We start from the raw sequence: 14,033 nt of genomic DNA, 5'->3' as shown, positions 1-14,033 counted from the left end.
TTTGATTTTTTTTATGACTGACAATCTGGCCAATATTTAGACTGTGCAAGAAATAAAATTTCAAGAAAAATTTGGCTAGTAGATAGTCATAGAATCATTGGGCAGTGAAATAGACCCTTCGGTCCAATTCATCCAAGCCAGCCAGATATCCCAGTGTGACTTAGTCCCATTTGGCCTATATCCCTCTAAACTCTTCCTATTCATATATCCACCCAGATGCCTTTTAAATGTTGTAATTGTACCCACCTCCTTTCTCTGCCAGCTTGTTCCATACATACACTACCCTCTGCATGAAGAAGCTACTCATCAGGTCTTTTTTAAGTCATTCCCGTCTCACCTTAAACCTGTGCCCTCTAGTTTTGGACTCTCCCACCCTGGGGAAAAGACCTTGGCTATTCATGCTAACCATGCCCCTCATGATCTTATAAACACTTTTAAGGTCACCTCTCAGCCTCTGACGCTCCCGCGGATTAAAAAAACCCAACCTATTCAGCCTCTGCCTATAACTCAAACCCTCCAGACCTGGCAACATCCTTGTAAATCGTTTCTGAACTTTTCTCATGTTTAACAATATCCTTCCTGTAGAAGGGCAACCAGAATTGTACACAGTATTCTAAAAGTGGCCTCACCAATTTTCTGTACAGCTGTACCATGACATCACAACTCCTGTACTCAATGTTCTGACCAATGAAGGCAAGTGTTCCATATGTCTTCTTCACCACCTTTTCTACCTGTGACTCCATTTTAAAAGAACTATATACTGGCACCACTACGCCTGTTTTGTCAGTAATATGGCCCAGGGCCCTACCATTAAGTATATAAGTCCTGCCCTGGTTTGCCTTACCAAAATACAACATCTCACATTTATCTAAATTAAACTCTATCTGCCACTCCTTCGACCATTTACCCATCTGATCAAGGTCCTATTATACTCTGAGATAACCTTCTTCACTGTCCACTGCACAACCTATTTTGGTGTCATCTGCAAATTTACTAACCATATCTCCTATATTCACATACAAATCATTTATATGAATGATGAAAAGCAGTGGACCAATGTGTCACACTACAGGCCATGGGCCACCAGTCCAAAAAGCCACCACCTACTTTCAAGCCAATTTTGTATCCAACTGGCTAGTTCCCCCAGATCCTCCGTGATCTATCCTTACTAACCAGTCTACCATACAGAACCTTGTTGAATGCTTTGCTGAAGTCCACATAGACAATGTGTACCAATCTGCTTTCTTTAATCTTCTTTGTCACCTCTTCAAAAAACTCAATCAAGTTCATGAGACACAATTACCCATTCACAAAGTCATGTTAACTATCTCTGATCAGTCCTTGCCTTTCCAAATGCATGTAAATCCTATCCCTCAGAATCCCCTCCAGCAACTCACCTTACCACTGACATTAGGCTCGCCAATCTTTAGTTACCAAACTTTTCCTAACAGCTTATCTTAAATAATAGCACTATATAGCCAACCTCCAGTCTTCCAGCTCCTCACCCATGACTGTTGTTGATATAAATATCTCAGCAAAGGGCCCAATAAAAGGGCCTAGCTTCCCTCAAAGTTGTGGGAATCAACTGATCAGATCCCAGGGATTTATCTACTTTTACAGATTTTCAGAACTCCAGCATCTCCTCCTTTGTAATATGAACTCTTGTTGAGACATTACTATTTATGTCTCCAGGTTTCCTAGCTATTTAATGTTCTCACCTACCACCAGTATAAATAGAAAATTTTGATATTATCCCTATTATTTTCCCATGTGTTGGCAGTCAGTGAGGTGAAGTAACAACATACTCAAAGTTGTCAGCAAAGTATCATTTTGGAGCATAATTAGAGATTATTATAGCCATTTACCTTTGATGCTGCTTCATGGAAATGACATACTGTGGTAACATTTATGTTATCTAACATAACCGATACACACCTGCAATAATAACACATTATTTGTACCTACTTAAATTATTTTATTATTACGTTAATATATTCTTCTATGTCATAATATTTGGTAGTAACGTTATAAATTTCTTATTAGAGCTTGTCAGTTACAATTACATTTGCACTACAAAATAATAGAAGCAAAACTCCAAATGTCATTTATTTTATATTCAGTATGTAGCCAATCTTTAAGTTAGATTGTGGGGATATGGAAGATATTTGTTTAAATACAGACAGGGCGAGGGTTAAGACTACAACTATTTATGAGGGCAAGTCTTTTATTTGCTGAACGCAACTGTGTCAAAAGAAAGGGAGAGAGGTATATTTTTGATTACAACACAGTTGTAATGCAATATCGTCACTCCACATGCTTACCATTCAGTTAGAAGACAATGGAAGTGAGGGCAGTAAATATTATTACAGAATGCAAAAAATGCTCCACCTTTCAATCTTGCTAAAATGTTCCCATATTCTCAGGTAGAAATAACGTGTGTGCATGACAAAAAGGAATAATACTTGGTGTACTTTGTTAGGTTTTCAACATGACACTTCAAAAGGGACAAAAGTCTTGCATCAAAAAGAGACAGAAAATTAGAACGAGGCCAGACTCAAGACTCAAGAGACCTAAGGGGCAACTTTTTCCACGCAGAGGGTCGTACGTGTATGGAATGAGCTGCCAGAGGATATAGTGGAGGCTGGTACAATTGCAACATTTAAGAGGCATTTGGATGGGTATATGAATAGGAAGGGTTTGGAGGGACATGGGCCGGGTGCTGGCAGGTGGGACTAGGTTGGGTTGGGATGTCTGGTCGACATGGACGGCTTAGACCGAAGGGTCTGTTTCTGTGCTGTAAATCTCTATGACTCTATGTATAGTAAGAAAAAAAAAAGCTAAACTCTTTAAGGGAATGGTATGATTACTTGCAATTAATCATGATATTTTTGACCTATTAAAATATGATTTTTCTACAATCTTTTTATGAATCAGCTGTGTTTTCCCCTTCAGAAGTGTTGCAAAAAATCCTCTGAGATTTAACATGACACAATTATTCAAGCAAAAATATTTAGTTTTATTGTTCAGTCTAGCATAAAAAAAATTGAGCCACAGGGTTAAGGTTTCCCAATCTTGTTAAGCTGAAATTCAGATAGTTTTGACACTTATCTTGCCAACAACAATTTAAAGCAAAATTTCTTGGGAATCCCTTCAAAATGTACTTCAATGTTGAAGCTGGCATGAAGTAACTAGAAATCAATGTACACAGTTAGGACCCAAGGAAGGAACAATACTATGAAAATAATAAAACAACAACAACATAAAGTTAGAGTCATAGAGATTTACAGCACCGAAACAGACCCTTCCATCCAATCCGTCCATGCTGATCAGATATCCTAACCTAGTCTAGTCCCATTTGCCAGCACTAAGCCCATATTGCTCTAAACCCTTCCTATTCATGCATCCATCCAGATGCCTTTTAAATGTTGTAATTGTACCAGCCTCCACCACTTCCTCTGGCAGCTCATACCATACACACACCACCCTACTCATGAAAAAGTTGCCACTTAGGTCCCTTTTATATCTTTCCCCTCTCACCTTAAACCTATGCCGTCTCGGTCTGGACTCCCCACCCCAGGAAAAGACCTTGTCTATTTACTCTATCCATGCCCCTCATGATTTTATCAACCTCTATAAGGTCATCACTCAGCCTCTGTCGCTCCAGCGAAAACAGCCCCAGCCTATTCAGCCTTCCCCCACGATAGGTCAAATCCTCCAACCCTGGCAATACCCTTGTAAATCTTTTTTGAACCTTTTCAAGTTTCACAACATCCTTTCAATAGGAGGGAAACCAGAATCGCACATAATATTCCAAAAGTGGCCTAACCAATGTCCTATACAGCCGCAACAAGACCTCCCAAATCATATACTCGATGCTTTGACTAATAAAGGAAAGCGTATCAAACGCCTCCTTCACTATCCTATCTACCTGTGACTCCACTTTCAAGGGACTATAAACCTGCACTCTGAGGTCTCTTTGTTCAGCAACACAAGTTTTTTTTCATAACTTCAGTAAGATAAAATTCACTGTCTTCGAATCTTTATTTATGAACATTAAATGAAACAAAATAATTGTGGCAGGCTTTTTTTTCAAATGTGACAGACCCTGATGTTGTAAAAAGATAACACTTAGAAAATACAGCATGGGTGTTAGTGAGAAAAAAAATTTAAAAAGATAAGTTGTGAAAAAAATGCACCGTGACATACCTGAGTTTCACAGCATCTAAAAACATATGGCGTAAATTTGTCATTTGGAACAAGAGCAATTCACAACATTTAAGTGACCCGTACAGCAATAAAAATAGTGAATTGAGATTTTGGTAAGCCTAACCCAGAATGGATGCAAATTAGAAATTAGCTATATACTTACAAATAGCTTGAAATATGTAAAAGAATAAGTTAGTGCTGTAAGTTTCATTTCATCTACAAGCTGCTCAAGGTTTGTTTTCACTAGAAATAGGGCAAGTGGAATGATGAAGGATGGCTTACCTGAAATGGGTCCCTTGATAGGCAAAAGGTCTCTTTCAAACATGGGGAAAAAACTGGTAGATACTTAAACAAGTAATCACATCACAAAGCTGTGCTGGATTCTTTATTTAACCTTAATTCAAATGTTTCCTGAACTATTTGAGTTGTTTTGTGAATGCATGTAGAATAGATGTGACCTTCGTGGACAACAACAAAGTTCAACAACTTCATAAGGACATCTTGAGATAAGATAATGAAAATATAAGATAATGAAAATATAAGGTAAAAGTGATTGTGCAAATGTTTAAGAAGCTAGAGTAATGCATTACATTTAAGGTGATTCTTTCAATGTACTGAACAAACCCATTGTTTAGGCAACTAACTTATACATAAACAGGGTACTCTGAAATAAAATAAATCTTTATAGTCCAAAAGGCTTTGTCAATAACTCATTCAGGTAAGCACCCCTGAAAAAGGGAATAATGTAAGAGAATCTGGAAAAGTTCAATGCAGTCGTCAAAGGTGACTTTGGTCAAATTCACTTCAGGGGTTCAAGGCGTTGAGAAGGCTTGAGTACTGAGAAAAGAAGTGGAATAATAGAGAGTTGCTCGTGCTTGTCAGCTATCCTGCCTGATGTGGACCAGGACTCGCTACTTCTCACATTGATACGTTTTTGCTGTTTCACTAGTAATGTTATATCCCATTTTCAACCCTTATCGAAACATCAATACCTCACCTTGCAATAAAGAACTGCAGATGCTGGAAATCTGAAACATAAACAGGAATTGCTGGCAAAACTCAGCACATCAGGCAGTATCCATGGACAGGAAATCAGATTAACGTTTTGAGTCCAATAACTCTTCATCAGAACTAATAGCAGCTATGAGAAAGTGGAATTTATGCTGAAAATGAGGTTGAGGGAGGGAGGAAAGGTAGAGGTGAGTGATTAAGTGGCAAAGCAGCTCACATAGAGAAAGATATGAATGGGATAAGTAAGTGAAGAAATTATGGATGGTAGACCAGGACAGAAGAGAAGTCACGTAAGTGATATCGAGAGCAGAAAGAAAGGGTAGTCTGTGCTGAAAGCAAACCAGGTTGCAAGGTCCCCAAACAGAAAATGAGATGTTGTTCTTTGAGCTTTTGCTGAGGCTCCCTGGAATACTGCAGCAGGCCTGAGACAGAAATGTTGGCCCATCACTGTGTTTTACGCTTGGGGACTCTACACCTCTACTATTCAACATCAAGTCTGATTCTGTCCTTCCGTGTTTTATATCCACCCCCACACTGGGTCCTGTTATGATAGGACCAGCCCACCCATTTTCACACACTGTCAGGCCTATTATCATATTACATGGTTTGCTTTCAGCACAGACTACCCTGTTTCCCCCTACCCTCAGCTCTCATTATCACTTATGCAGCTTCTCTTCTGTCCTGACCTGCCATCCATTATCCCCTCATTTACCTATACCTTTTATAGCGCTCTTTCTCTGGGCTGCATTGCCAGTTATCTGCTCACCTCACCCTCCGCTCTCCACCACACCCCCCCCCCCCCCCCCCCCCAATCCCACACCCCCCGCCTCATTTTTCAGCAGAAACTTCAGGTTTTACAAGCTGCTATGAAGAATAACCAGACTCGAAACGTTTGCATTGCTTTCTTTCCACAGATGTTGCCAGACCTCCTCCGTTTCGCCAGCAATTTGTGTTTTTGTTGCAATACCTGATCATATCGGTTGCACTAAAATCCTGATTGCTGGATTGGTTTGATAGTGATATTACTAAAGTTCTAAGGAAGAGATGATAGATTTTTGACCAGTCATGGATTGAAGGGTTATGGGGAGTGTGCAGGAAAATGGAGTTGAGGCCAAGGTGAGGCTAGCCATGATCACATTGAAGAGCTGAGTAGGTTCAAGGGACTGAATTGCAAATGCCTACTCCTTTTTTTTAAATGAGTGCTTATAAAGTAGCTTTTCAAGATTTAATAGTAGTGCAGGATAAATCATTTTATTGCAAATCTCCACAAAATTAGCAATGCAATATCATATACAGGACCTTTCCCTAAATTTATCAGGAAATGCTGGCCCATTATAATTAAGCTTAGTAAACGTTTAATACCTTTATCTTTCTAAGCTAGGACTAATTTTCAGAAGTCAGAATAACTTTTAACTCCAACCAATTATGCACTACAATTTTAGGGAAGCACTTACTCAAGTATTCTTTTTACTGCAAAAACTAAAACCACTATTTCATACATACTTGTGAAACAAGCTCATGAATTTCAGAACTGAAGCAGCAGCGAAGACACCCAGAATATATTCTGCCTCCACATATGGCTCATCATTATACAAATTTCCCAGTGCCAACGCGAAACCTATCCAGACAAATATAAAGTACAAACCAAAACAGAGATTCATATATTGTAAGGCACTTACATTACAAACTTGGTTACTCTGGTTTCTGCTCAGTGAATGGAATTTCATGCAGAGAGTTACTTATAATGCTTATCAGGCATAATGACTGATTTCATACTCCAATTCAAAATAATAATTTAATAGTATGTCCTATCTTGAAGAGAAGCCCATCAATTTATCATGATCTTATTGTTACAGAAAGAAAAAAACATACTCTTAACAGTGAATTTTATGCACCTTATAAAGACTAGTCATACAAAATGCAAACAAACCAATAGAACGGAATATATAATGTTGTTTGGCGCTTTTGATGAAATGGTAACAATAACTATTAATATAGAAAATAAACAATTTTTTATTCATTTGTGGGACATAGGACTTGAATGTTGCTGGCTGATCAACATTTACTGCCTGCCCGGAGTTGTTCTTGAGAAAGTGGTGAGCTGCCTTCTTTAACTACTGCAGTCCACGTGCTGTAGGTTGACCCAAAATGCAATGAGGGAGGGAATTCCAGGATTTTGACTCAGCGACAGTGAAGGAACAGCGATGTATTTCCAAGTCAGGATGGTAAGTGGCTTTGTAGGGGAACTGGGTGATGTTCCCAGGTATCTGCTCACCATGGATGTTGCAGCATTTCAACCATGTAAAGATTAACATCCTCAATTGGTGCAACTTTCCAAGGTCCTAGAAAATGTCTGGAGGGTCTATAACTAAATTTCTGGAGGATAAGAGAACAAAAAGAATAGATAAGGTGAATGTAAAGGTTTGAAATCTTAGGAACCCACTGGAGAATCTAAAGATCTGATGGGATGTTCAGGGAAGGGAGAGAAATAAGGTTGCCGTATGGGTCCTCTCTCAAATGACTGGAGGTAGTTTAATCTAAGGGTCAGCATACTTTAGTTAAGAGGTAAGGTTGACAAGGCAGAACCTTCATCGTAACCTCAGCTGATGTGGGAATCGAGCCTGTGGTATTGGTGTCACACTGTGTATTACCAACCAGCTGGCCAGCTAATTGAGCTAACAAACTCCCAAAGGAGAGAAGAGAATTGTTATAACTCATACCCAGAATTAAGAGCTTGGAAATAATGCCAGATCAATAACCTAATATAATTAATGACAAAAACACATTTGGACCTCAGTTCAAGGCTAGGAGCAAATACGTTCGAGTATCACAGTAGTCTACAACACTCTTGAAAAGACAAAAGAAGGTGAAACTAATATGTGTGTGTTAGTCGATTAGTTGTTTCGTGTTTTTGCAAGTTCAAAAGCTGGAGAATGGTAAATGTGAATATTTGTGAAGTGTGACTGAGCAAGTTTGCTGTTAATTTATGAAAGTTAAATGAAGAAACAGTCAGAAGGTGGTCAGGCTTTTAGAAAGCATTACTCTGTTTGGTGGTAGTGGAATTTTTATATGTGCTGCAGGGAAATGTCATTTGTACACTTGCCCAGATCGATCAAAAGGCAGATGTCCTCAGTTTTAATGAGTCAGAATAGAATAAATGTTGCTAGCCACTCTAAGCTCAGGGACTTAAATCAGCCCTATGAGACAAAAGAGGAGAATGTTTGAGGCACCTGGATGAAATGAAGATCTCAATGTCATGGGCTATAAACCTCAGAAAAAGAAAAACATATCAACTTGTTCAGCATATTCACCAGAGCCTGCTTGTGAAAGGCTGCTGCGGAATCTGTAATACTTTGTTGAAACAGTTTTATTTGGTCTGTTCTGGCGAGAAAAGAGACAGGCTGGACAAGCAGCCTCTTCAGTTATGTAGGTTTGTAAACCACTGTGTGTGTCACTTAATAGTGGTTTAACCCCTATGGTCTCTTTTGTACATGGTTTTAAAGCAGTTTGCTGCCATAATTGATTTCTCTGTTTTATTCCTTTTCGGAGATGTACTATTCTTCTCTGTCTCTGTCATAAATTTAGTTTTTGTGTGTATGATGTTTGTGTGTTTGAAATGTCATGTTATGACTTGGATTTTTGAGGGTGGAAATTTTAAATTAAATGTTTTGAGTAACTATAATGAATTCTGTGCTAGACTGAATGGATCTTAAAGTTTAAAACAGTGCAATGTTTAAGCGTTTGATGATTCAGCTCTCAAAAGATGAGTGGGTATTTGTTTTAATTTCCAATCTTGCTAATTGGAATTCAGAAACAAATATTTTAGGTGATTTAAACTCCAAAGGGAAAAATGAAACTAAGAAATTGGAGAAACTTGCCGATTAATCTAAAATCATGTATATAACTATAGGGCTGAAGGGAAAAATTTTAAAATTCAAGTTACTAGATAAGAATGACAGCATGAATTTAAAGTTCAAACACATTGACAGGAATAGTGAAGAAAGCTGGAATCATTTTAAAATTTTAAACTTTCATACTGAAGTTAAAGAAGAAGCTATTTAAATGAGATCAACTCCCAGGGAACACTACCAGACTGCTGATATGAAATGATCACCAGGTCTGGCCAAAAATGTTCACTTTAAACAAACTGAGTAACGTCAATATTGTTTAGTCCCAGATAACAATTTCAAAAACTAGTTTAAATCAGGTCACAGATCCCCTTAGGGGTCAGAAAGCAAATCAACATTTATATTGATAGATAGTAGGTTTGCAAGAGTGAAGCATTTGCAAACAATAGGGTGGGTTTGCAATCCATCTTAACTCCTTCCTGACGTTCCCACTGTTACAGAAACCTGTCTAATGACCAATTTGATCCTGAAAAAATTCTGGTGGTAATGCTAAAGACTCAGGTACCAGAATAAACAGTACTCCCAGCCAGGCTGTTCCAGTACACTGGAATCTACTGACGAAGTAGAAGGTTGCCTAGGTATGCCTTGTCTACAAAAAGCAGGACAAATTAATTTGTCCAATTATCACTCCATCAGATACATAGGAGTACAGTTTATCATTGGGAATGCATGTTCATAAAGAACATTAGCATTTTGCAATATTTATTTCCTAATATTGAATAGATGTTCGTAGACTGCACACATTGCTGGCCTCTGACCAACAGCTTCAAGCAATGTGAAACACCATGATCGAGACCTGTAATAGGCTAAGAAATGCACCTACACTCATCTGTTAGCTCTTAACCAACTGATTGGTATATGAGAGAGCAGATTATCTCAGCAGTGACAGATATGCGATAGTCATTACCTAGCACACCCACCACCACATTTTTAATTAAAATCAGGAAATTGTACACAATGTTGATTTCAATTATAATTACCTTCCTGAGTAACAAATGGGTCTTTCACATCAAGCTTCAAGCTGACCAATCTTTTCATTTCTTTATCTGTTGGTGGAGCCCAGTGGTTTTCCTTATTACGTATGTTGCACAAATTGCATCTTTTCAATTTTTGAAGTTGGGATTCACAACATTTCTCCTCAGGACCACAGTAATATAATCCACCTAGAAATCAGTTACTGCAATGTCAATTGAAGATTATAAGCAAAGAAATGTGAACAAAATATTTTCATATAAACAGGCATTAGTACACTTTTCTAATTTTAATGAAAAATGTTGATGTTCAATGGAGATTGGAGATATTCTAATGGGCAGTACTGAAACTATGTAACAAAACATGAAGAACCAGATATATTTTCTATTTAACAATGATTTTTTTTGCCTATGTTCCTGCATTTCATTGGTTGTAAAACATATTTGGAATGTGTTGAGATTGTGAAAATCACAATACAAATGCACATCTTTCTTTTTTTATCAACACGACAGGTAGCTGGGTGTTCCTCAAACTTTAAAAATTGAATCCTTAACAACACTTATCATGTTTTGGCCTTCTGATTTGTCATCTTCACAGAAAGGAAGATGACAGTGGAACAATACAGGTATTATGTTTTTAATGTGAAGTGAATTTGCACACGTTGAAATAGATAGCCACAATCTGATGGCACTGGCTATATTCAAAGAAGCCACTCAGGCTGGCATACGTACCTCACAACTGAGGCACATAGAGTTAATTGTCTTATCCCAGGCCTGTGTGCCAGATGGCCCCATTCATGTTAAGGGAAAATGAAGTGGCTTTACTAAATTCAATTCCTAAAGGAAAGGAGAAGTATCCAATCTTCCGCCAAACCTCAAATAGATTATTGTTCGTAGCAAACTGCCCGGCTTTCAGGACAACTCAATACTATCCTGTCACATGTGGGGATACCTCCCACCATGTACGTGGCAGGTACTCATGTGACTCAGCCAACGTTGTCTATCTTATATGTTGCAGGTAAGGATGCCCTGAGGCATGGTACACTGGGGAAACCGAGCAAAGGTTATGGCAATGGATGAATGGACACCGCACAACAATCAACAGACAGGAGTGTTCTCTCCCAGTTGGGGAACACTTCAGTGGTCCAGGACATTTGACCTCGGACCTTCGGGTGACCATCCTCCAAGGCAGACTTCGGGACAGGCAGCAGCAAAAAGTGGCCGAGCAGAGGCTGATAGCTAAGTTCGGTACCCAAAGGGAGGGTCTCAACTGGGACCTTGGGTTCATGTCACACTACAGGTGACCACCGTTGCACTATACACACACACAGGCACACCTACACACACACACAGGTACTCCTATACATACACATACACACGGACACACGTATACACAGACATGTACACAGACACTCATACACACCCCTACAGACACACACACTCCTACACTCTCACATGCACCTCCCATAGACTTAAGACTCTACACTCACATGCACACACACATATACACTCTCTCACACATAAAGACCCACATGCACACATATACATATATGTTTATGGGGTGAATTTGTACTTGCAGTGTTACATTGTACTTTGCTGAAGAACTGCATGATTTCATGTAAGACTCTGTTATCTCACTTTTTAGATTAGAATCAATCTCAACATTATGGCACAGACAGAGAACACAGGGGGCTAACATCTTCAACATATAGTCTAGCTAACACCTATTGTTACATTAACCTGAGAATGCAACTTTTAAAAAATGTATTGTGATTTAAATATGAAAGAAGTGAAACTAACATGGTATTCGAACAGATGAAAGACTCAACAAACAATCAAGGTATTTTTCAATGTATAATTTCAGTTACATCACACTGTAAACTTTTGGTATAAATTCTGTGTCTTACAATTGTGTACTTCACAACCACCTGATGAAGGAGCGGCGCTCCGAAAGTTGGTGCTTCCAATTAAACCTGTTGGACTATAACCTGGTGTTGTGTGATTTTTAACTCTGTACACCCCAGTCCAACACCGGCATATCCAAATCATTACTGATAGATGTACTGGTCAGCATCACTACTGACAAAAGGCAAACATGAGAAAACAATGTGCAAACTAAATGAGTGGACTAAGACATACTGAAAGCTAAAGAAGCAGGAGAGTAGGACTTCTGCTCAAAAGTGCAAGGAGGTTTTGCCAAAAACTTTGAACTCATTTCATGAGGAGCAAATGTGGTTGATCATTTTTCAGTTTTTCCCAGGATGGATGTGAGATTTTGTTTAAAGCATAAAGAATTTGGTGTGGCTGTCATTCCCTAAGTTCATTCATTCTGTGTGAAGCAGTTGAACAATGATGTCCATCCATAAGACATCCTTAACTCAAGCCTGAGGGTCTTAGAACAGAAACATTGACTTAATGTTTTCTCTCTCTCTCCAAAGATTCTGCCTCATTTGCAGCTTTCTTTCTACCAGAATTATTAATTACCCTGGTTTTAAGAATCACAAAATGTAATCACAAGTAGTAAAGTCTTCCACTTTTCTTTTCAAAATTACAGTAAACAAGCCTTTCCTCTCACAAGGGGTCTGAAGGATCATGAAATGGTAACTTGCAACGTCTTTCAAAGATGTTGCCTGATTTGCTGAGGTCTTCAAACTTTTTTGCTTTTGTTTCAGATTTTCAAGAATTGCAGTTCTTATTTACTTTTGTCCTTACTAAAAATGATATTGTGGTAAAGAAAAGTAAACCACTTTTCTTTGTGTTCTCACCTCCTTGACAATTGTCTGGTGCTCCTTTAAATCTGTTCATGCAATAACTTGAATCTTCTGATGTAATTAGTAATTCAAATAACACTTCTGATTTTGATAAAAATTGACTGTGTAACTCCCACAAAGTATTCATGCTCTCCAGGATTACATCTGATGGAATATGTTTATTATTGTTATTAAGAAGAAACATTCATCATGAACAAAAGGCTATGACTGGAATTCCTACATTATGTTAAAAATTTCAACTTACTGAAATTGTTGAAGATGTAATTTACAGATTACAAATAGACAAATCTAATTTTCAGTTGTTATACTGCTCTCCATATCTAATTTTAATGCAATTATATTCAAACTGACTGGTCTTCGTGGGTCAGTACAAAACTTAAACATAAAATTATATGCATGACAATCAAACATAAATGATTGATCTATTTTTCCAACACCTTCTTTCAATTTTAAACCTGACAATTAAGTGTTAATGATTAGAAAACTAACACCATGATTTTCTATATAGACTACACTTTAATTTGTCAGGATTAGTCTACAAGTCTAAGTGAGAAAAAGTTAATGTGCACAATCGCCTTTCCCATAACCTTTCCAACAAACATATTCAACCTAAACAAACAATATGCTAATAATAGATATAATGACAGTAGTAATTGAATAAAATCAACCTGGAGCCATTCCATCTCTCAGTCTCCTTGAATAGCAACATGAGAATTCCTTAGGTTTACTGGCTTCAGGTAGTCTAAAGATAAATCAAGAAACAGAAGTCATCAAGAACCTTGAAAACTTTACCCCAAACAGGAGAAGGTCAAATAAAAATGTTCTGGATAGGTATTCTGGTCATTTTATTAACAGCATGTAGATCAGCCATTTAATTGAAAAGTACCTCAGAAAAGCAATCTCTTACTGGCACTTCTGACAAGTGACAAGGTAATAAAGGTGGTACAGCAGCAACACAGCAATACTTCAGAATATTTTCTTTGCTGTGATAAAAATTTTTAATGTCCTATTTTGTTAACTTGAATTCTAAAGTAGACATCAATGGGGTTTTGGTTTTCAGTGCTATGAAGATCTGAAGATTTAGGAAAGGTTCAAAATGTCATTTGGAACAGTAAACAAAGGATAGCCATTCCAAGAAACCAGTGACTTAAGCTAAGTGACTCAAC

The 14,033-nt window shown here is 38.0% G+C and overlaps 1 protein-coding gene and 1 long non-coding RNA gene across 2 annotated transcripts in view; both read right to left on the bottom strand.

The window, feature by feature from the left end:
* The window catches only part of btbd16 (BTB domain containing 16), a 71,169-nt gene extending 66,937 nt beyond the window's left edge, over nucleotides 1-4,232 (bottom strand). The window contains exons 1-2 of the mRNA XM_043712687.2: nucleotides 4,207-4,232; nucleotides 1,866-1,935 (exon numbers count right to left, since the gene is read on the bottom strand). Coding sequence (XP_043568622.2) covers nucleotides 1,866-1,935; nucleotides 4,207-4,232 — 96 coding nt within the window. The remainder of the gene's footprint in view (nucleotides 1-1,865; nucleotides 1,936-4,206) is intronic.
* A 2,499-nt stretch (nucleotides 4,233-6,731) lies between these two features.
* On the bottom strand, nucleotides 6,732-13,611 carry LOC148145965 (uncharacterized). The gene is made up of 3 exons (XR_015761006.1): nucleotides 13,536-13,611; nucleotides 10,106-10,288; nucleotides 6,732-6,835 (listed from the first exon to the last, which is right to left on the bottom strand). It is a non-coding gene; the product is annotated as an uncharacterized LOC148145965 (long non-coding RNA).
* Nucleotides 13,612-14,033: the final 422 nt, after the last annotated feature.

The sequence above is a fragment of the Chiloscyllium plagiosum genome, unplaced genomic scaffold (genome assembly GCF_037043375.1).
Source record: "Chiloscyllium plagiosum isolate Xiang-an unplaced genomic scaffold, Cpla_swu_hap1 HiC_scaffold_22, whole genome shotgun sequence".
Taxonomy (NCBI): Eukaryota; Metazoa; Chordata; class Chondrichthyes; order Orectolobiformes; family Hemiscylliidae; genus Chiloscyllium; species Chiloscyllium plagiosum.
Note: the sequence above shows the minus strand (reverse complement) of the source record. Positions and strands in the feature narration are given on the sequence as shown.